The following is a 22,799-nucleotide window of genomic DNA, read 5'->3' on the forward strand; positions in this document are numbered from 1 at the left end:
GTGTCGGTAGTGTAATGAAATAAATTGAAATTTATTCGCATAAAATCGCTTACTGGGGGTCTGGGGTCGACAACTAGACTTTCCTAGGTGCAGGGAACCCTAAATAAGAGAGTTTTACCCAGACCGTGACTTATCCCGGAATTCCCTGTAACTCAAATCGGCATGAAGTTCCACATGCCACTGCTCCCTTCTCTTCTGAGAAATTGGACTTTCTTAACCACGAGTTACTGACAATTCTCTGGAACTTAAATTGGCATAAAATCCCAGCCGCGTCTGCTACGTTTAATTTTAAAAACTTGGGCGCAAAAGTCGGGATTTATTTTCTGGCAGGCAGGCTTTTCAGGCTTGAAATCGAAGATGATTGCTTTGCTACCAACGTCAAGGTATAACCAAATTAATGCATGTCCTACACTACACTACACTGTGAACCCTTCCTTTTACCTCTGTAAGAGGGGAAGAACCATTATAGGTCTTGTTCCTGCAGCAAATGAAATGACCTTCCAAGTTAAAAAGGTGAAGGAGGAGGAGTGAGCTCTGGGGGGAGGTGCCACAGCCTCTAATTGACTGCTACCAGTCAGACATAGATTAACACACATTCCCAGCTAGCTCAAACTCCCACACCCACCACATGATGAATATATATTTATGTCAACCAGAGAGCTACTGAGCGTGGCAATTGTATACAAGAGACAGGGGGTGCCCAATGCTACATCCCATTGACAAAACATATATGATGAAAAGTATAAAGTAAAATACTTCAATAATAATAATATTAAATACTTGGTTATTTGGTTAACCCTTTGGCCAAAGCGTCATAAGCCTGCATACCAACGTCAAGGTATAACCAAATTAATGCAGGTCCTACACTACACTACACTGTTAACCCTTCCTTTTACCTCTGTAAGAGGGGAAGAACCATTATAGGTCTTGTTCCTGCAGCAAATGAAATGACCTTCCAAGTTAAAAAGGTGAAGGAGGAGTGAGCTCTGGGGGGAGGTGCCACAGCCTCCAATTGACTGCTACCAGTCAGACATAGATTAACACACATTCCCAGCTAGCTCAAACTCCCACACCCACCACATGATGAATATATATTTATGTCAACCAGAGAGCTACTGAGCATGGCAATTGTATACAAGAGACAGGGGGTGCCCAATGCTACATCCCATTGACAAAACATATATGATGAAAAGTACAAAGTAAAATACTTCAATAATAATAATAATATTAAATACTTGGTTATTTGGTTAACCCTTTGGCCAAAGCGTCATAAGCCTGCATACCAACGTCAAGGTATAACCAAATTAATGCAGGTCCTACACTACACTACACTGTGAACCCTTCCTTTTACCTCTGTAAGAGGGGAAGAACCATTATAGGTCTTGTTCCTGCAGCAAATGAAATGACCTTCCAAGTTAAAAAGGTGAAGGAGGAGGAGTGAGCTCTGGGGGGAGGTGCCACAGCCTCCAATTGACTGCTACCAGTCAGACATAGATTAACACACATTCCCAGCTAGCTCAAACTCCCACACCCACCACATGATGAATATATATTTATGTCAACCAGAGAGCTACTGAGCGTGGCAATTGTATACAAGAGACAGGGGGTGCCCAATGCTACATCCCATTGACAAAACATATATGATGAAAAGTACAAAGTAAAATACTTCAATAATAATAATAATATTAAATACTTGGTTATTTGGTTAACCCTTTGGCCAAAGCGTCATAAGCCTGCATACCAACGTCAAGGTATAACCAAATTAATGCAGGTCCTACACTACACTACACTGTGAACCCTTCCTTTTACCTCTGTAAGAGGGGAAGAACCATTATAGGTCTTGTTCCTGCAGCAAATGAAATGACCTTCCAAGTTAAAAAGGTGAAGGAGGAGGAGTGAGCTCTGGGGGGAGGTGCCACAGCCTCCAATTGACTGCTGGGTGAAAATAATCAAGAAGCGCAAATCATGTGGAAAATAAAGAAAGACAACAAACTTATGGTGCAGTATTGTGTGAACTTTGTGTGATAAATGGCTGTGGTTAGGTGCTCAGAATACTCACAAACGTGAGAAGTACGCAGGCATATAAAGGTATCTTTAACCCATGGGATGAGGCCAATTAGTAGGATAGGAACCGCACTGCTAATCAGGTATACTGTAGCGCTCTGGTACACTTGCGTCCCCTTAGAAATAAAATGAACCGGACATAGTGCAGACTGTACATAGAATATTTATAAAAACAAGCAAAATCCAATCAACTCACATGGTGATGGAAAGAAACAAGCGTGTAGATCACAAAGTGGATCTCTGCAAGACCGGGAGAGTGGTATCTCTGCTTTTCCTCTGTTCAGCTATGCGTGTCACGGATGCGTCTCACCGAGGACCGGAAGAAACCTACAAGGTGAAACGCGTAGAGTGATGCCCTGAGACGAAACCGGAGCCTCTGAGAGCGGATGACGTCACTTCCGGTCCTCGGTGAGACGCATAGCTGAACAGAGGAAAAGCAGAGATACCACTCTCCCGGTCTTGCAGAGATCCACTTTGTGATCTACACGCTTGTTTCTTTCCATCACCATGTGAGTTGATTGGATTTTGCTTGTTTTTATAAATATTCTATGTACAGTCTGCACTATGTCCGGTTCATTTTATTTCTAAGGGGACGCAAGTGTACCAGAGCGCTACAGTATACCTGATTAGCAGTGCGGTTCCTATCCTACTAATTGGCCTCATCCCATGGGTTAAAGATACCTTTATATGCCTGCGTACTTCTCACGTTTGTGAGTATTCTGAGCACCTAACCACAGCCATTCATCACACAAAGTTCACACAATACTGCACCATAAGTTTGTTGTCTTTCTTTATTTTCCACATGATTTGCGCTTCTTGATGATTTTCACCCTTCACTTGCCTATGAGGATTGAAAGAGCAGTCCTGCATCAAGTCACAGCAGCATTGAATACACGTGGTTGTATAAGTATCACTGTTTATTTTCTTATCTATTTTAACACTGTGGGTTTATTTGATGTTGATTTAAACCATATACACTGAGCGCCACATTTTGATAAGTTTATACACAATTTGCCTTCCAATTGACTGCTACCAGTCAGTTATGCAATGTTTCAAACATAAAACTCAGCAGCAAATCATCGCATGGAGAAATTCCCAGCAACCAATCAGAGCCAAACAGTCTAGAAAAGCCGGGTCTGCGGGAAACATGAAATTGCCAAGGGACATGCGCGTTTGCCACCTCCATCCCTGGCTATCTCAATGCCACCCGTTGGGACAGGCTCCACCAGGTCTGCCAGAGCAAGTGGGTGGTTGGTGTAGATAGAGCACAGCTTCCAGACGCCCTGCAATGTGAAGCAGGGAAAACAAAAATTTATTTCATTACTAAACACTAATATATTTAACCTCACTTTCACTTATTCATTTCATTTACAACACATTAATTACTTGGATCTTTGTTTATATGTAGACACAACTTTAAATATTCAGACAACATTATATCGTAAACCCAACTCCAGAAATACGTTTCTGAGACCAAGCAGCTGTCATCCTCCCAACATGTTCAGGGGAATACCCAAGAGCCAATTTATTAGAGCACGTAGAAATTGCTCAAGTGAGTTTGACTACAATAACCAGGTGAAAGACCTATATTCAAGGTTTCTCAAGAGGGGTTACAAAAAGGCGGATTTGGACAGATCATTGAGGGAGGTATCAACCTTAGATAGAAGTTTATTGCTGAGGAATGAACCAAGATCAAATAGGGATAATACAAGCCCCTCATTCATTACCCCGTATAGCAAACAAGCACCAATAATTAAAAATATTCTAAAGAAACACTGGAACGTGCTAACCCTAGATCCTGTACTGAAACCACACATCATTTCGGGTCTCAATGTTGTTTACAAACGGGCCAAAACTTTGTCCAATAGTCTCTCCCCAAGTCTCTTTGAATTTAGTGATGGCAAAAAAGAAGTTCTCAATCCACCACATGGCACATACTCTTGCACACACTGCAAAGTATGTCCAAAAATGAAAAATAGCAAACAATTCTGCTCTTTTAATTCTGGTTTAAACTACAAAATTAAATCTTTTTTGAATTGCAACTCCACATTTGTTATCTACCTACTGCAGTGTGGATGTGGCAGACAATACGTCGGGAGAACGACTAGATGTCTAAAAATCAGAATTCTAGAACATTTACGTCTTATACGAATTGGCGATCAGAATCACCCGGTGTCCAAGCATTTTTTCAATTGTCCACAAGGCAATATTAACTCCTTTTCATTTCAAGGAATTGAACAAATACCTGTTCCTCCAAGAGGTGGGGACAGGACCAAACACCTAGATAGAAGTGAATCCTTTTGGATTTTTACCCTTAGAACCAGAATACCCCTAGGTATGAACACAGAATGGGATATAAGTCACTTCTTATGATTAATAATGATTATTTCTACTTATTTGCAATTAATATATTTGTAATCGTTATATTCAATATATTATATATAATCAAATTCCCCTCATTATAAAGGGTTAATCACCATTTATAAACTTACTAATTTGTACTTTTCACTATTGAGGGTTCTTATAAACATTTACTATTATTTTTGTAGATATTTTTATAAATCTTTTTCACAAATCTTGGTTATATTTAGTTATATTTATTCCTTTTAATTTCCAATTAACATTATGGAATCCCAATCTGTGTTCATGTCCTAATTAAGATACAGAGACATAACAACTTATGTATCACATGTCTCCTCTCCTACATGTACTACAACCATAAAATGTATATTGTACTTTAAGTTATACTATTCTGGAATTTTCTTGATCACCATCTGATGTTATCATATATACATCTACTTTTTAGGTTTCCATGAACTAGCAAGGTTCTATTTCTGTCCCATGAATGGTTACATTATTATAAATATATTTCTATTTAGCACAATTCTCTTATGATGCATTGTCTTTCACAATTATTCAATGTAGAATTAACAATACGATATTTTTGTAGTTATAGATATATTATACCATGACTGGGAGTCTGCGATTTAATTATCCAGCGAGTTTTTTGTTTAAGTTTTGTTTAAGGACATGTTATTGCCAAGTATCTTGGTTTTTATTGTTCATACTGTGTTATATCAATAAAGTTGTACGTTGTAAAAAAGTGTTTAGATCACGTGACATATCCCAGCCAATGGAGATGGACGCTGCGTCAACGTGATGGGACTACGTGCCGCACGCTGATGACGTCATCTCTATGACGCGACGGAGGTCTCGTGGCAGTCCCTATGTACTACCTGATGCACCCTATTCCCTGGGAGTGTGCGTCACACAGCCGCGACTGCTTGCAGCTGTCGGCGAATGACGCCGCAACCCATTGGATTAGAAGCGCCTAAGGTGGGTATAAATAGGCTGGTATTGCATTCCTGCTTCACCTTGATAAAGTACCTCTGTACGAAACGCGTAGGTGCGTTCTGTCTGTCCTATTTTTGTTCCCTGTATGTGTTAGTTGGCTAATACAATTTTGATACTACTGCGGAGTGGTCTGGTTTTGTTTTCCCTGCTTCACATTGCAGGGCGTCTGGAAGCTGTGCTCTATCTACACCAACCACCCTCTTGGACTCATCAATGGATGGATTGCACACTACTGATCCTGAGAGTGCCCCCTGGATGAGCAGGTAAAGTGCCAATGTGCCTTATCTAAATCCTGCTGTTATGGACATAGTTCCTTCTCATTATACTGTCAGGGTGATTATTGTGTACATCCCGGTGGTTGTCTCAACTGACTCCACTTGTCACTTCCCCTACAGTTATCACGCAGTTTCAATGCATTATTGAGGGGCACTCCATCATCGCCGGACCACCAAACTCATGGTCTCATTACTAAATATGTCTCATGAAGTTACCTGTTCAATTTTGAGCACCACACACACCACATTCCTCTGCCAGAGCAAGTGGCATCCCGGACAACTGCCATTGATTTCCGACACTGGTACTCTGCCTTCCCCCATTGACCAAATGCTATTCTCATGTCTGGCATCCTCTGACTGCTTTGAACTCTGATGTCCAGCAGCCTTACTGGTGCCTATGAGTTAGCTCGGGCAGCCTGTCTGAACATGTGTTCCGAATGTAAAAGCACATTACATTACATGATTAAAGTATATTTGAATACACTAAGGTATGTTTTAATATATTCCTGAGTCTCTGGGTACAGGGGACAGACTAAGAAAGATGCTGTACTTTTATTCCTAGCGTATTCCCCATACTAATTCCCCTGTTCCCCATATCTTTGGACTCCAATTGGGCTCTCAGAGTCCCCCCTCAACCTTATATATGGTTGGGGCACCCACATACCCTACACTGGTTCTGGGCTACCTTGGCACTAGCTGGGGTACCCCCCCTTAGCCTAGGGATTCCCTCAGCTACAGGGATACCTATTCATCCCTGTGCCTCATTCTCCTTTCTGGGCTATGCTGAAGGAGGGTACCCAAGTGGTGAGTCGCGCTTGCGTTTCCAAGGGGGATATTGCCGAGACAATGTGCCTACATGTATCCGAGAATCAGGCATGATTTCCGGGTACATTTATGGGGGAACTGACAACTCCGGACCCCAACCTCTGTTAACGGATCCTCTGCAAAAAACCCTTGAAATTCATACCCTAGCAATCCCTGCTTGCTGGCATGCCTGGAAAGGGAAAAACACAAAAAATACTTTTATCACAGGTCATACATTGGAAGGATACAATGTACTGGGCCCAAGAGCTAACTCTCTTGGACCCTAATACACGGATCAGGGGGTAACCAAAATGTCTATCCTTTATTTGAGAGCCTGGTTACCCCCCTACCGTCACATTAATCTTTGAAGGATGCTCATGTTGGTCCCATAAAAGGTGTCACCGCCTACAATGACATATTGCAAGAATTATTTCCCCCCACACATTTCACAACAGATCATTTTAAACCTAAAGGTAAAAAGGGACATATTTCTCTCAAAAAATATTAAGAAATATTAACTTGCAAAAGAATACTCACAAACTAAGGCTTCAAGAATTCGTATAAATAGATGACATTTAAAAAAAAAAAAAAGTTTATTAAATACACAGGTATTTAAGAAAATTGTATAATGCTGCCCTCTAGTGTAGTATTTAACAACATGTTAGCACCTGCTCGGCAAGTTACATAAAGTAAACAGAAAATTACATTTTAGTTCATTATCTGAACATTCTTTGAAAAGTCTGCAATAAATGAATGACTTCTGACCATAAATCAATGCGTCTGATGTGTTTTCAAAATGTTAACAATAGGACAATCCTGGCTTCAAAATAGAATAAAAATGTACTACACCTCATTTCCAATCATTTCACTATTACAGTACCTGAAATGAAGTAGCACAGTAGATTAATCTGGCTAGCATTCTTTTCCACATTTACAATATATTTTTAACCCGTTATGCCTTTTTGCTATTTAAATTTACCATTTATTTTCCATAAACTGAACAATAAAAAATAATTTTACCTGCATAATGAAACTGAGCGGGGTTTAGGAAATATGACCCAGGGGGTATTTTATTTTGAAAAAAACATGTTTCTGGATCAAGAACATTACTTGCCAAGTCTGAGGAAAAAAATCTAAAAATCCACTCCATATTTTAAATTGAACTGAAGTGAAGAGTGTTAATATCATACAATAGTGTCCTTTTAGTTTAATAAAGCTTTTTAGTAGGATACAAGATTGAACATTTCACAAAGACTGAGATTCAACGAGTTTAAAGAAATAATTATTTTCTGAGCTACCCAGTGTTTTTAAACTGTTTTTTTCTGGGTCACCAGTTGTCCCCAAAATGCCTGCAATTTGTTTTAGGCAGCTTTCCTGCACCATGTAGCTTTTAGCATCATTGTTAGTGGTTCAATGCCTATGGTCATGTATCCAGGTCCCCTGGTGTTATGTGCTTCCACCTCCTACCTCTGTTGCCGTGTCGGTAGCGATGGGTTCGCCGGTGGCTCTTTCCGCAGGGCGCCGCCATTGTGCGCAAGCGCAAGGCACCCCGAGAGGTAGCGCACGTGGCGCCAATAGACAGATGGTTCCGCGGGGACTACAAGCCCCATAGTGCCTTGGGGCAGATAGGCCAGATGACACCAAGGAGCCAATTGAGCGGCAAAGATCTCCTGCAGGAAATGGATACATTTGGCACGCCGAGTGCTTGCTGGCAGTTGGCGCTGGGACACAGATAGGGGAGGTTATGTAGGTGCAGGGGTCTGTGACCCTCTGCATTAGGACAGAGACCTCCTAGGCCCAACTCCCCCCCCTAAGATTGTGGCTGCTCTACGGAAGGCCCCTTCAGTTAGGGATCCTGTCTTATAGTGGTTAGCCAGCGTACAGCCACAGCTGGGGTACCCCCCTTAACCTAGGGATTCCCTCAGCTACAGGGATACAATATATATCTATATATATATCTATATATACATACATAATGTAAAATTCATAAAGGAAGAACAACAGAGAATAACCTCATATATATGGCATTTATTTCTGTTAGATAAGTCAATCAAAAAAAAAAAAAAAGATAGTCAAATTGAAGATAAATATGCTTATCTGGGCTGGAACTAAACAGTTCTTGGGGGCACCAAATCTCTGAGATGCCTCTCACCTGTGCTCCGTGGAGCACATGCTGCTGGTAGTAGTGGGACTCAGATTAGAGTTGTATCATGGCTGGGTGAACTGAATCAGCTGATATAAATAGCAGTGAACTCCATAATGCCTCCTTCTTAGGGGCATAGCTATAGCCCGGGCAAAGCCTTGGGGCCTGCGCTCTCCCCCTCCCCATGTCGGCGGCCCGGCCCCCTGCCCGTACATTCTCTGCAGCGGGCTAGAAGCACAGAGGGAAATCCCTTCTTCTGCAGGTGGGTGGGGCCTCATGTAGGGCAGCGTGGGGCTGAAGCTGCAGCCTGAGAGACAGGGAAAAAGGTGAGAGGGTTAAATGACAGGGGAAAAAAAAGACATGAAAAGGAAAGGATACAGGAAGGAAGAGACACAGAGAAAATGATGTACAGGAGGGAAAAGAAAGACATGAGGGAGAGAGAGATATATCAGAGAGAGACCAAAGAGAGAGCAGAGAGACCAAAGAGAAAGCAGAGCACAGAGTGAAAAGAGAGAGCAGAGAGAGAAGGGAGAGCAGAGAGAGAAGGGAGAGCAGAGAGAGCAAAGAGAGAGGGGAAAGAGAGAAAACAGAGCAAAGAGAGAGCCGCAAGGGGGAGAAAAGAGTGAGAGACATGAGGGGGTCCTAACATTTTTTGGCCTGTAAATGTCTAGCTACGCCACTGCTCCCTCCTGTGTAGCGTGAACCGGACAGATGGTAGAAAAGGGGCTCTGGATGAAATGATGAACTGTTGTGATCAGCTTTCAATCAGCTGTTTCTGAAGGCAATGCACAATGCTCCACGGTGCCTCCTTCCTGGATCAGTGATGGGAATAGGGCTGCAAATGCAGCGATGTCCAGTGAATACAGCTGCAGCAGCTGTTTCTAGAGCAAGAATCATGCAGGTGGCTCAGAGTAAAGGGAATCAGCTGTTTGAATGGGTCCCACCACTCGATCACTCAGGATAATGGCAAACAGGAGAAACCTTTGAGATCTACCTCCAGACACCCTCTTAAGCATAATAGGATAAGCAAAGTATTCATCACATGATGAAGTGACTGTGACATCACGTAACGTGTAGGACGTTGAACAGAGGCACCCCCCGCACTGCTAGACACAATACCAGTCAGCTGTTTTATGCAGAGCACTGTGAACCTCATTCAGGACCCTTTAAAAACTTTACTTATCATATTATACTTATGAGGCTGATTGGAGGTAGATCTGAAAGTTTTCTCCTGTTGTGATGGTGCTCGTCTTGAATAAGGAAGTGGACTTGCAAGACTGAGGTAAGGATGCAGAATAACTGACCAGAGCCTAGTTGGAGTATCCATAGTCGGTAAGCAGGCAGAGGTCAGGGATGGTGGCAGTGGTGCAGAGTCCAGGCAACAGGCCAGGTAAGAAAGAAGCAAGGTCACGGGGTCAGCAACAAAGGAATCCAAAAAGCAAAAGGGAAAGGTGTGACAGCGAAGACCAACAGGAGCTCCAAAAGCTAGAACCTTGCTCAGAGACTCCCACTAGGAACTTCAGCCTTATATAGCAGGCTGCCAGTAAACAAAATGCCCAAACTGAGCAAAAAGGGCAGGCAACCTGGAAAACCTTAACTGTAGCAAAACCCGGCATGAATCGGGCAGAATCCTTACAGTACCCCCCTCTTTCAGGAGAACCTCTTGTAGAACTCCAAGAGGAAAAGAAACTCCCAATAGGAGAAATATTCTGATATCTTCAACTCAAGTAATTCTATTTAAAGTCGAGCCCCCATAACCTCCTAACAAGCTTACCTTTGTCACAGAGCCTCTGGGACATCGGGCCTGGTCTCACATCTATATGGGATGGTGGCCAACTCCTCCCAGATAGCAAATAAAAAAATGAAATACATGTCCCAGTGGTAACAGGACATAGAAGAACTGGATGTAGAGGACTGGGGCGCCATTCTCATGGTAGTAGCTACAGTAAGTGCTCAATCTCCACGACCATCCTAGAGAAAGCCTACAAAGTAATGCTGAGATGGTACCTGAGCCCCCTCAGACTGTCTAAATTTGTTACCCCCCAGACTGCCCAAAGGGCTGCAGAGGCCAGGCCTCATTCATCCACAAGTGGTGGATTTGCCCGATAGTGTCCTCATTATGGGAGAAAGTAAGACTATGGTCTCAAAGAATGCTTAAGGTAGACCTGACCTTGGACCCCTGGCTCTTCCTCTTAAATAGACCCTCCGACTATGACCAGACAGGAGAACAAACTATTGGTACATGCAGTTGTGTGAAAAAGAAAGTACACCCTCTTTGAATTCTATGGTTTTACATATCAGCACATACAGTAATAACAATCATCTGTTCTCTAGCAGGTCTTAAAATTAGGTAAATACAACCTCAGATGAACAACACATGACATATTACACCGTGTCATGATTTATTTAACAAAAATAAAGCCAAAATGGAGAAGCCATGTGTGAATAACTTCAGTAATGGTCGGAAATTTTGGGCCCCTCTCTCTCACAAACGAACGTAGTGGTAGCAGCGGCGTGTGGAACTTCACGCCGATTTGGGAACCAGGATATTCTGAGGCTAAGTCCCGGTCAGGGTGAAACTCTTTAGTTCCCTGCACCTAGGAGTCTAGTTTTCCACCCCCAGTAAGTGTTTTTCATCTGTATTTTGTGTATCATAGTGTGTAAGCAAATTTGTGTATTACCTTGTTTTGCTCAGTGAATGATCCCGGTTAAAAAAATGTAAACTGCCTGGTATCCGTGAGAGGATTATTTACTGTATGGTGGGCGATAATAGTGAAAGGCAGGGTTGCAGACCTAAGACATGCAAATGAGCTCAGTAATATTCCCATTTGCTATATGCTTTACGGTGGAGGGTTTTGTCACTTTTTTTTTAAACCACCATAACGTAACTAATGTGTGGTGGATACCTATCCAAGCTTCAAATTGCAAAGCCAATATAACCAGCCTCACACTGATGACCCAAAAGGTCAAAACAGCTGTCTATGGGTAGGTTTACTGGCTATGCATCTTAACCCCTGCTGTGCTGAAAAGCTGTGCAATGCAGCAAGCATAAGCTTATAGGGGTCCATGTCAAAATGTATTTGAAGCAAAAGGTGGTGCTGTGTGCTCATTTGCATGTCATTTCCCAGAATCCCTTGCGGCACTGTAAGCACTGTATGCTAGGTGATAATGCAAAAGGCAGGGATGCAGACCTGTCTAAGACATGCAAATGAGCACACAGTAATATTTCCATTTGAGATATACATATATATTATGTTTGTATTGGGTTTCATCTGTGCATAGGTTTTTTTGAAGTGAAACTTCTTTAGTGGCACCTACTTCTGATGGGGCAAAACTGGAGAGATGAGATGAAATATGAAACGGAAGTGACGTCATGGCTTCCCCCACACGCCTGCTCTCACATGCGGCAGCGCCGGTGCCGCTCCTAATGGCTGCCGCTCACGCCGCCGCCGCTCCTAACGGCAGCCATTCTCCCCACACGTCCGCACAGACATGTGCGGTTGAGGCGCATGCGCAGATTTGACCCCCGGGTCCCTCAGGTTGAGGTGCATGCGCAGATGTGACCGCCGGGTCCTCAGGTTGAGGCGCATGCGCAGATGTGACCGCCGGGTCCCTCAGGCCAGGAGAGGGCGGCGGCGGCAGCAGCAGCTGCGAGGAGCCATGCGCGCCCCCGTTAGGTGAGGGAGACCCACAATAATGTCCGAGCGGGGGGCAGGGGAAAGGGTCACATATCGGGGTGCAGCGAATGGGCGCATGTCAGGCTGAGACCCCCACTTCCGGGTTCCAGCCCCCCCAGCGCATTGTGGTTCTTGCTGAACACACACTTCCGGGTCCCCAGTCTCCTGTATGGAGGCAGGTTCACTTGTGAGACAATGAGTGCAACCACCCCTGGGACGGGACCTCAGGCAGGGAGTAATGGGGGGATAGAAAGCCAGGGCTGGCTCAGGACTGTGACCTGGGCTTAAGGACAGATGTATGAGGCACAGGGTCCAGGGGACCCTCTCCTGTCACTGTCCCCGCCCAGGGGTCCCTCCTCACCTGTCACTGTCCCCACCCAGGGGACCCTGTCCTGTCACTGTCCCCACCCAGGGGTCCCTCTCCTGTCACTGTCCCCACCCAGGGGTCCCTCACCTGTCACTGTCCCCACCCAGGGGTCCCTCACCTGTCACTGTCCCCACCCAGGGGTCCCTCCCGTCACTGTCCCCACCCAGGGGACCCTCTCCTGTCACTGTCCCCACCCAGGAAACCCTCTCCTGTCACTGTCCCCACCCAGGAAACCCTCTCCTGTCACTGTCCCCACCCAGGAAACCCTCTCCTGTCACTGTCCCCACCCAGGAAACCCTCTCCTGTCACTGTCCCCACCCAGGAAACCCTCTCCTGTCAGTGTTCATGTGCAAAGAGGGAGCTGCCCTGAAATCTGTGCACTGTAGGCAAATACCCTGCCCTCTATAGCCAATAGAGGGTAATTTTCTACCCAGCACCTGCTGTATCCTAGCAACAGACTGACACACATACACACACACTGACTGACACACATACACACACTGACTGACACACATACACACTGACTGACACACACACACACACTGACTGACTGACACACACACACACACACACACACACACACTGACTGACACACATACACACTGACTGACACACATACACACTGACTGACACACACACACTGACTGACACACATACACACTGACTGACACACATACACACCGACTGACACACATACACACTGACTGACACACATACACACCCACACACATACACACTGACACACATACACACTGACTGACACACATACACACTGACTGACACACACACACACACTGATTGACACACATACACACAAGGAATTCACACTTAGTGCAAATAGCTAATACAGGGGATGTGTGCCGAGCACGCGCGTTATAAGTCCAAATTTATTTGCGTTTTGTCAATGAAATTGTATTTTGATTTTTAATTAAAACATCACCAACACAAATACAATTTCTTTAACAAAAGTCAAAGAAGTTTCACTTACTATGCGCGTGCACAGCACACACAGCTTCTTTTTTTCTCAGTGTATTGAATTTATATATCCATTGTGTGCAGTCCTGCAGTATACTTAACTATGTTTCATGCTGTGCTGTGTTAAAATTTAGCAATGTCAGAGTACTATATCTTGTTAATTGCACATGCAGAGGTATTTCCTATGTGATACACAAGATCATTTTTCAGGCTGCTTGTTATCAGTTACATGCTTAAATGACCGTCCGGTCTTGAGTTATTTGGGAACTAAGTTCCCTATGTACTCATAGCTTAATTGTCCCTTATTCTTATTGATCTGTACTGTGCATCTTTATTCTTAGTCCGTTTTCATTATAGGAGGTGCAGAAAGAGGTTTGTGTGTTGGTCTTCATAATTTTTTTTTAAAGTGTTTATTTTTTTTTGTAGAATTAAAATGTTTTTTTTTTGATCATTTTTATTACATAACTGCTTTATTTTTTGCAATATCTGAGTGTTTCTTTCTAGGTTTCTTTTTCTTTGTGTATTTATATTATCTTACCCATAGCACTGCCAAACCTGGTTATGTTCTAATGTACAGGGATATTTCTATTGGCTTACAGATTGCATTTATTTAACAGTGTTGATTGCAGTGTCTTTTGTGTCACACACACACACACACACACACACACACACACACACACACACACACACACACACACACACACACACACACACACACACACACACACACACACACACACACAGAGTTTGTAGTTGCACCCAAAAATTCTCCCTCACTGTGTCCTGTACAGAGCTCTCTGCAGGGAGGGAGGAGTCACTGCTGACTGCTGCCTCCTCAATAACCTCCCCTGACAAAAGAAAGCTCAATAGATTATATATATATACACACACACACACACACACACACACACACACACACACACACACACACACACACACACACACACACTTTTGGATGGGCTAATATTATTGACGTTAATGTGGATCATTTATTTATTTTTATCAATACTTTTATATTTTTTATTGACTAATTAGCACGTTTACAATTGTTTTGCATTCATATATGTTTTATATGCCAGCAGAGTATCAGTAATTCATAGATTACCTTTAACCTTACGTTTTTGGTTATTTTATCATTTAAAGTTTAAATTTTTGGATCTAAATAGACGAGCGCTTACATTTTGTATAAATAAAAAAATATTTATTTATTTTACTGCAGTGGGTAGTTCTGGCCTGTTCTTCGGGGATTATTACTTAAATAAAGACACTGCATTTTTCTTACATCAATGAATGAAATCAATTCTTTACATATAAATATTTTTATATAAGTGAAATAAAAAAAACTACAAATCACAGGAACATAATAAAAACTATATTTTATGGTACAAAATCTAAATATAAATTTGCATTTCAAGACAAAATAAGTTTGTAAGTATAAAGAAAATAAAAAAATAAAAAAACCACTTTGTTTAACGATGCTGCCTTAACATACCAGTTGCATATCAGAGAATGTGATGAGAAGCTTTACCATACTAGAAAAAGCAACACAAGCATTACTGTATAAAAGAAAGAAAAAATCTGAAGATCAAGTGCTCATCAAAATGTAGTACAGTGGCCTTTAATGTACGATAGCTTTTTGTTTCTTAATTTCACATATTCGGATTGTAGCTGACGGTCTTATGACTTCTGTGCAATTAAATGGGATCTGTACCAATCTTCATAACATACCACAAAAACATTAAAGCAAGAAGCAGGTTACAAGCATTAAGCAATGTTCACCGATCCTGTTTAACAACATTGTAACATTGTAACATTTTGTATTTAATGGTTGTTTGAACACACTTAAATTGGGGTTGTGTATAATTAGGTAATTTATCAGGACAGTAGGTATGGATTAGATTTCTCTTTAAAATGTAGGAATTCAAATGAAAGTATGACTACAAAAATAATGCACAAGTGAATAAAAAAATACACAAAAAAAGTGATAAATATAAATTGCATTTAAAAAAAAAACCTCTTATACAGAACTATTGAGTGAAGTAAAAAAAATTAAAAGAAACCCTGAAACTGCTGTATTGTGCTGTAACCCAAAGATTCTTAAGTACAGCTAAAAAATAGGGTGATTCTAGTTAAGTGCTCCTAAAAATATACACACAAGTGATAAATATAAATTGCATAAAAAAAACTAAAAAAAAAAAAACACAGAACTATTGAGTGAAGTAAAAAAAATTAAAAGAAACCTTGAAACTGCTGTATCGTGCTGTAACCCAAAGATTCTTAAGTCCAACCACAAAATAGGGTGCTTCTAGTTAAGTGTGCTCTTTTTTTTTTTTTTTAGTATACAGTAGTTACAATTCCAAACGACATTCTTTATTAGTCAAGAATCTTAATGCAGACCATACACATCTTCCCCGAAGTCTTATCAGCTGCATACAGTAAGAGGTTATTGGATAACCCCATGGGGCCTTATTCTATATCTGGCGAAGCAGCCGTTTTCTGCTGAAATCACCCATTGAAGTCTAGGTGGATTTTCATCCAAAAAGGCCTATTTGGACTATATACAATAAGGCCTGTTAGGCCACATTTATCAAATGCGTTTGTGTTATGATCTCCATTGACTCCTATTGAAGTCAATGGCAGCTCATGTCTGAACCGGTGTGATAACCGACAACAGCATTTGATAAATGTACCCTTTAGTCTACCAAGTGTGAGTATAAATGTATGCTTCGAGATGCATTTTTTTAATTATAAATAAATAGATTAGCACTATTTTATCACAAGAATTGTGCACATATTGTTTTAGGATATGAAAAACTGTATGAGATTTTTTTTTTTTTAAATCAGTCTTCCGTAGAGTTTAGTATAGAGAACATAACTGCATATATTTTTTTTCTGTACAGTTTGAGCATTGTATTCTAAGAGTTAAACACATCCAAAATAATTTTATTTTCCTTCCAACGTGGTATTTGGATACAACCAGTTTCTTCTTTCTTTCTTGATATATCTTTATCAACATTTATGACAAATTAATCTAACAATTGCAGAACAAGAGAGAAATCTGTTGATCTCAACTGCCACTTCACCTCAGTGGCAGATTTTCTCCATCTCATCAATGTCTCCAGTGTTTAATTTCTTAATCCTTGTGTCTGGAAAAAATAAATAAAAACACAGCGATTGTCTCTTGATGGGGTATAAAGTACTCTGGAAACACAACATATAGTAAAACGTGAGCAATTTTCTAGCATATTCCTCTTGACCACTTTTCAAAGATATGAAATCGAAAAAAGAATAGGGAAGCCAGCAGTGGACGTGTGATTGTACAAAGGGGTACAGAGGGGGCGGGATTAATACAGAGTTAAACACCACACTTTGCAGCTCCAGGGACCCCCTGGTTCAAGAGATGCATACTGCTTTTTTTTATTTGTATTTTTTTTAGGGGATTTCAATGGCCATCCAATTGGAAGCTATGTCTGATGTTGCAGCTCCCTACTGGCCCGATATTTGGCAGACATTTTGTTTCCCCCGGGAGATATAAAAACTAGTAACTTCACTGGTAATTATCTTGAGAACTGTCGTTTCCCTGTAGCGATGGGCTCAGGGGGACACCCAGTTCCCATTGTGTAAAAAAAAAACTAAAAATGTGTGCTTAAAAATAAATAAATAGAAAAAGTGACAGAAAGAGAGAGAAGCAGCTGTTAAGATGAGCTCCTAACTTATCAACTTTATGCCTTCACAGTGAGCCAATTTGCAAGAAAACCAGTTTTTCAATAAAAACTGAACAAGAAAAGCAAGCATGCAAAGAATTATGTAAGAAACAAAGATTAGTAAAGAAGGAAAAACAGAACACAACAGGGAAACAAAAACAGTCCCTGAAACACCAACAGAAACCTAGAGAAGAGCAAATGGTAAGAATCTACCTATATTATTGCATCTACAATATCAACAACACAGGAAGAAAACAGAATAATACAGAAAGAAATAGAGATATTGCACAAAAACAAAAATGGAAAACATATCTTTAAAAAAAAAAAATCAAAAAGACAGCAAGACAAATACCCTAATAAGCAAATAGACACTGCAGATAACCACAGTACCTGGGGAGTCTAACACCTCTGAAACCACATAACCTGAGCAACAAAAGAGCCAAATGGGCAAGAAACAATATTAAAGCATAATATAACAAAAGAACATCCAGAAACTCTGTTTGCTGATTTTGCCAATACACAGGAGAAAAAAAAAGTTAAATGAAATGGACGACAACCAAGAATCCATGATGTTGAGTCAGACAGCACTGTGCTAACTGCAAATGTTTCTCACAATGGCACCATCATGGTCCTAGGCAGTGAGAGCAGTGTACAGGAATTCGAGTTTATCTTCCAGGCCAGAGTTTAAGAAAAAGCGCTCCCCTCAAATAAGAAAGACAGTGCAACAGTCAGCAAAGTAATACACATCAAAAATCCAGCCCCAATCAGAAACACAGCCAGCAAAGATATCACACCTAGCCACAGTACATAATATCCAACCCCCCAGCACGATCACTGACAGTTTGAATAGTGTGAAGTCCCTCACCTGCTGGAACAAAGAAGAGTGGTTAAGAATCCAACCTTACAGGTGAACACTGACCAGCAAAAGGAAGAAATTAGTCAAATAAAGAATTAATAAAGCAGGGCCCCGCTTCTCAGCGATCCGCCGGCACCGAGAAGGGGGCCGCCATCTTTGATTTTCTGTCGCGCATGCGCAGAACGGGCGGTTGCGCCCGGCGCGCATGCGCAGACCGTTGTCTGCGCGCGCATACCGTAGTTTGCACGCGCAGACCATAGGCCGCGCATGCACAGAACGGCGAAAACACCGTTCTGTGCATGCAAAATCACTGAAAATCGCCGGATCCACTTTCCGGCGATTTTCACTATATAGCAGGCCCCTGGAACGGAACACGCCGTATTCCCGGGGCCCTGCTGTACATGGCAAATATGCAGGATCTAAAAACGACCATAATAACCCGCAGCAAGACAACAAGCAGATCAGAGACGAATTGAGGAAACTCCGAAAGAAACATAGAAGGATAGTCTCAACCGATGAGAGAAAGCCCAGAGACACCACATAACACTAACGCAACAAAAAACCCCATTAACAAAAAATTCCCAAGAGAGTGACTACCGGCCCACGATCACTGATAACCTAAACCAGCAAAGACAGGAGTCAGTAACACACAGCACAGACAAACCCCCAGCTGAGACAGACACAGCAAGAACAAAGACAGACTCAACCCCAACCACTGGCTCAACAATAAACACTAATGTCCCCAAAATAACTCAGAACAATGCACACGTTGAGAGCAACAACGAGCACAGCACAACTGGAACATAAAGTACACCAGGCAGTACAACACAGACATAATAATACTCATTGACTCAAACAGAAAATACCTGAACAGCGAGCTACTATATTCAGGCAAACACGTAACCAATATCCACTGCCCCAATACACAGAGAGCCCTGGATACTCTAAACAAAGCAAACTTTAGAAACCATGGATACGTCATCATCCACACAGGTAACAATGACCTCCCGACCCAACCGGGCATCTCGTTGAGAACCTGACACGAATAGTTCAGAGAGCAACACAACAATTTCCAACCACAAAGATAATCATGTCTGCTCTACTACCGAGAAGAGATATCCCCAACTCCTACCATCCATATCAACATAGAGTTGGCAAAAAGATGCACATCTCTCCACAATGAACACCTGTCTCAGCATGACTCCTTCATACCCCAACATCTGTATGACCAAGTGCACCTCAACCAGCAATGCTTGTGCTATTTTGCAAAGACTTTGAAAGAGGTCACCTTAGGCCTCGGACATGGTAAAAAAAGACCGCGCTGAGCCAGCACCCATACCTCCAGCATCTGGTATGTGTGTGTGGCTTTCGCAGGCGCTTCCGCAGGCGTGCGGAATTGCAGGAGACAGATTGATTTTAGTTTTCGCACTGAGAGAAGCGGAGGGCAGGTGATGTGACCGGCAAAAGCCAATGGCACTCAGTGACGTCGGCGCCGTGACGCGCTCAGTGATGAAACGCAAAGAAGAATGACTTTGAATGAGTGTGCTCGGCACACATCCCGTTTTAGCTTTTGCACGTTTATATTTATACAGACTATGACCCTTATTATTCAGAAGAGAGGGGCCCACATGTGCAGCAGAGTTCGGTGTGAGGGGTCCAGACGGCTGAGCATGGAAGTTGAGCCCAAAGTCTGAAGTCCTGCGCGCACACGGCGCCGGTCGCGCTATTAATGCGCATGCGCAGCAAGGTTTAGACCTCTTTTGCGCATGCACTGCCAAACCGTTTGGCGCAAGCTCAGAAGACGGCAGCCGTTCCGCACATGCACAGGTGAAGGGTGGTTTTACTCATGCGTGGTGCGGCCTGCGATCTCCTATTCTGCGCATGTGATGCCTACAACCTCCATTCGGCCTGGAACAAGGAGGCATGTGCATGCGTGGGCGCACGCCCATCTGTAGCATAACATCACTTCCGTCATGCTTTTTCGTTACAACACAAGGGATTTTTCCTAAAAAAAACTCTGTAGGTGCCAGCAAAGACATGTCACTTCAATAAAACTAATAAAAACCAAGAAAGCCATTGGACCAGATGGCATTCAAAATCAGATGCTGAAGTACAGTAACCCATTTATACAAGAAGCACTACTCAAAATTGTCAACCTGGTCCTAAAATGTGTATACTTTCCTTAACTGTGGAACCAAGGACTGATAACCCCTGTTCACAAGAAAGGAGACAAGCTGGACCCATCCAATTAGAGGCATCTGTCAGCAACACCCTGGGGAAACTATTCAAAAGCATCTTTAACAGCAGAATCCTCATCTTCCTGACAGAGCATAGTATACAGAGTAAGAGCCAGACAGGCTTCCTGCCAAACCACCGCAACACGGATCACATCTACACCCTACACAATCAATAAGCATGGGACAACATACGACACCATCAAAAGTATGTACGCTGAAAACAAATTCTTTGTGAAAGTTAACAAAAAGACAGACTTCTTCCATCAAGGCTGTGGAGTTAGACATGGCTGCAGCCCGAGTCCCACACTTTTTAACATATACATCAATGAGCTTGCAGCAGCCCTAGATTCCTCCGCAGCACCTGGGCACCCCTTAACTGGCACAGAGATTAAGGCTCTACTATACAGACTACATGGTCCTGCTGTCACCAACAGAACATTTTCTCCAACAGAAACTGGCAATACTAGAAAAAATCAGCCAGACCTGGGAACTCTGAACCTAGACAAACCAGAATAGTGGTATTCAAAAAAAAAAAAAAACATAAAAAAAAAAAAAAAAAACATAAAAAAAAAAAAAAAAGAAACATAAAAAAAAAAAAAAAACATCAAACCATATCGCAATTCACACTTAATGACAATGCACTGGACAGCGAGCTGCACATACCTTGGTCTAACAATGAGCTCGTCAGGGAAATTCAAACTGGCCATAAATACACTTTAGATGCAAAGCGTTCTATGCAATAAGCAAAGAGCTGTAACACCTCAAACCACCACTAAGAGTCTGGATGAAAATATTCAACACCATCATATGTATAAAATAAAGAAAATTGGACTCAGTAACAATACAGTATATGCACCTGGATTGAAAAGTGGTTAAAGGACAGACAACAGAGGGTTGTCATAAATGGAACTTTTTCAGGTTGGGCTAAAGTTGTGAGTGGAGTACCTCAGGGATCAGTACTGGGACCCCTGCTTTTTCTTTTAATTTCTTTATTGGTGCATCAGAGACAGTAACACACATGTTTGCATGAGATACATCACACGGAACGAGGTACAAGCATTATGACACAATACAGCATAATAGCAGATTCACCTTTCAATATATCATATATCCAAGCCTTCTATAACTGAGAGTCTTATCCTTGTATGCTTAGTACGAGTTCTTAAACAGGAACTCTTGTTTTATCCTATGCATTTTCTGAACAGAATTTATCCTTAAAGAGTAACTTAGCAGATAAATACTAATAAAACAAAACACAAATAACCTAAAATTAATTAAACTAACTAGTTCTAAGGGACCCCTGCTTTTTAACTTGTTATTAATGACCTTGAGGTTTGCATAGTGAGCAAAGTCTCCATCTTTGCTGATGATACTAAATTGTGTAAGGTAGAAGAATCAGAGCAGGGTGTAATTTCTCTTCAGAAGGACTTGGAGAGACTGGAAACATGGGCAGGTAAATGGCAGATGAGGTTTAATACAGATAAATGTAAGGTTATGCATTTGGGATGCAAGAATAAAAAGGCGACTTACAAATTAAATGGGGATAAATTGGGGGAATCCTTGATGGAGAAGGATTTAGGAGTGCTTGTAGACAGCAGGCTTAGCAATAGTGCCCAAAGTCATGCAGTAGCTGCAAAGGCAGACAATATTTTATCTTGCATTAAACAGCCAATGGATGGAAGGGAAGTAAACATAAGTATGCCCCTTTACAAAGCATTAGTAAGACCACACCTTGAATATGGAGTACAATTTTGGGCACCAATCCTAAGAAAATACATTATGGAACTAGAGAGAGTGCAGAGAAGAGCCACCAAATGAATAAAGGGGATGGACAATCTAACTTATGAGGAGAGGCTAGCTAAATTAGATTTATTTACATTAGAAAAGAGGTGTCTAAGAGGGGATATGATAACTATATGCAAATATATTCGGGGACAATACAAGGAGCTTTCAAAAGAACTATTCATCCCACGGGCAGTACAAAGGACTCGGGCCATCCCTTAAGCTTGAAGAAAAGGAGATTTCACCAGTAACTAAGGAAAGGGTTCGTTACAGTAAGGGCAGTTAAAATGTGGAATTCATTACCCATGGAGACTGTGATGGCAGATACAATAGATTTGTTAAAAAAAAAAAGGTTGGACATATTTTTTAGAAAGGAAAGGTATACAGGGATATACCAAATAAGTATACATGGGAAGGTTGTTGATCCAGGGATTATTCTGATTGCCAATTCTTGGGAGTCAGGAAGGAATTTATTTTTCCCCTTATGAGCTATCATTAGATATGACTTTGGTTTTTTTGTTTGCCTTCCTCTGGATCAATAAGTAAGTATAGATATAGGAT

General features: G+C 41.9%; 1 protein-coding gene across 5 annotated transcripts in view; it reads right to left on the minus strand.

The window, feature by feature from the left end:
• Positions 1 to 8,587: 8,587 nt before the first annotated feature.
• Positions 8,588 to 22,799, minus strand: part of DDX25 (DEAD-box helicase 25) — a 155,946-nt gene continuing 141,734 nt past the window's right edge. For 4 of the 5 annotated variants that reach the window (XM_075604354.1, XM_075604353.1, XM_075604356.1 and 1 more), the window contains one exon: positions 8,588 to 8,947. In XM_075604354.1, coding sequence (XP_075460469.1) covers positions 8,706 to 8,947 — 242 coding nt within the window. In that variant the 3' untranslated portion in view covers positions 8,588 to 8,705. Of the gene's footprint in view, positions 8,948 to 15,016; positions 16,806 to 22,799 lie in introns of those variants that run through there. The other variant, XM_075604355.1, reaches the window with a different exon arrangement.

The sequence above is a fragment of the Ascaphus truei genome, chromosome 6 (genome assembly GCF_040206685.1).
Source record: "Ascaphus truei isolate aAscTru1 chromosome 6, aAscTru1.hap1, whole genome shotgun sequence".
Taxonomy (NCBI): Eukaryota; Metazoa; Chordata; class Amphibia; order Anura; family Ascaphidae; genus Ascaphus; species Ascaphus truei.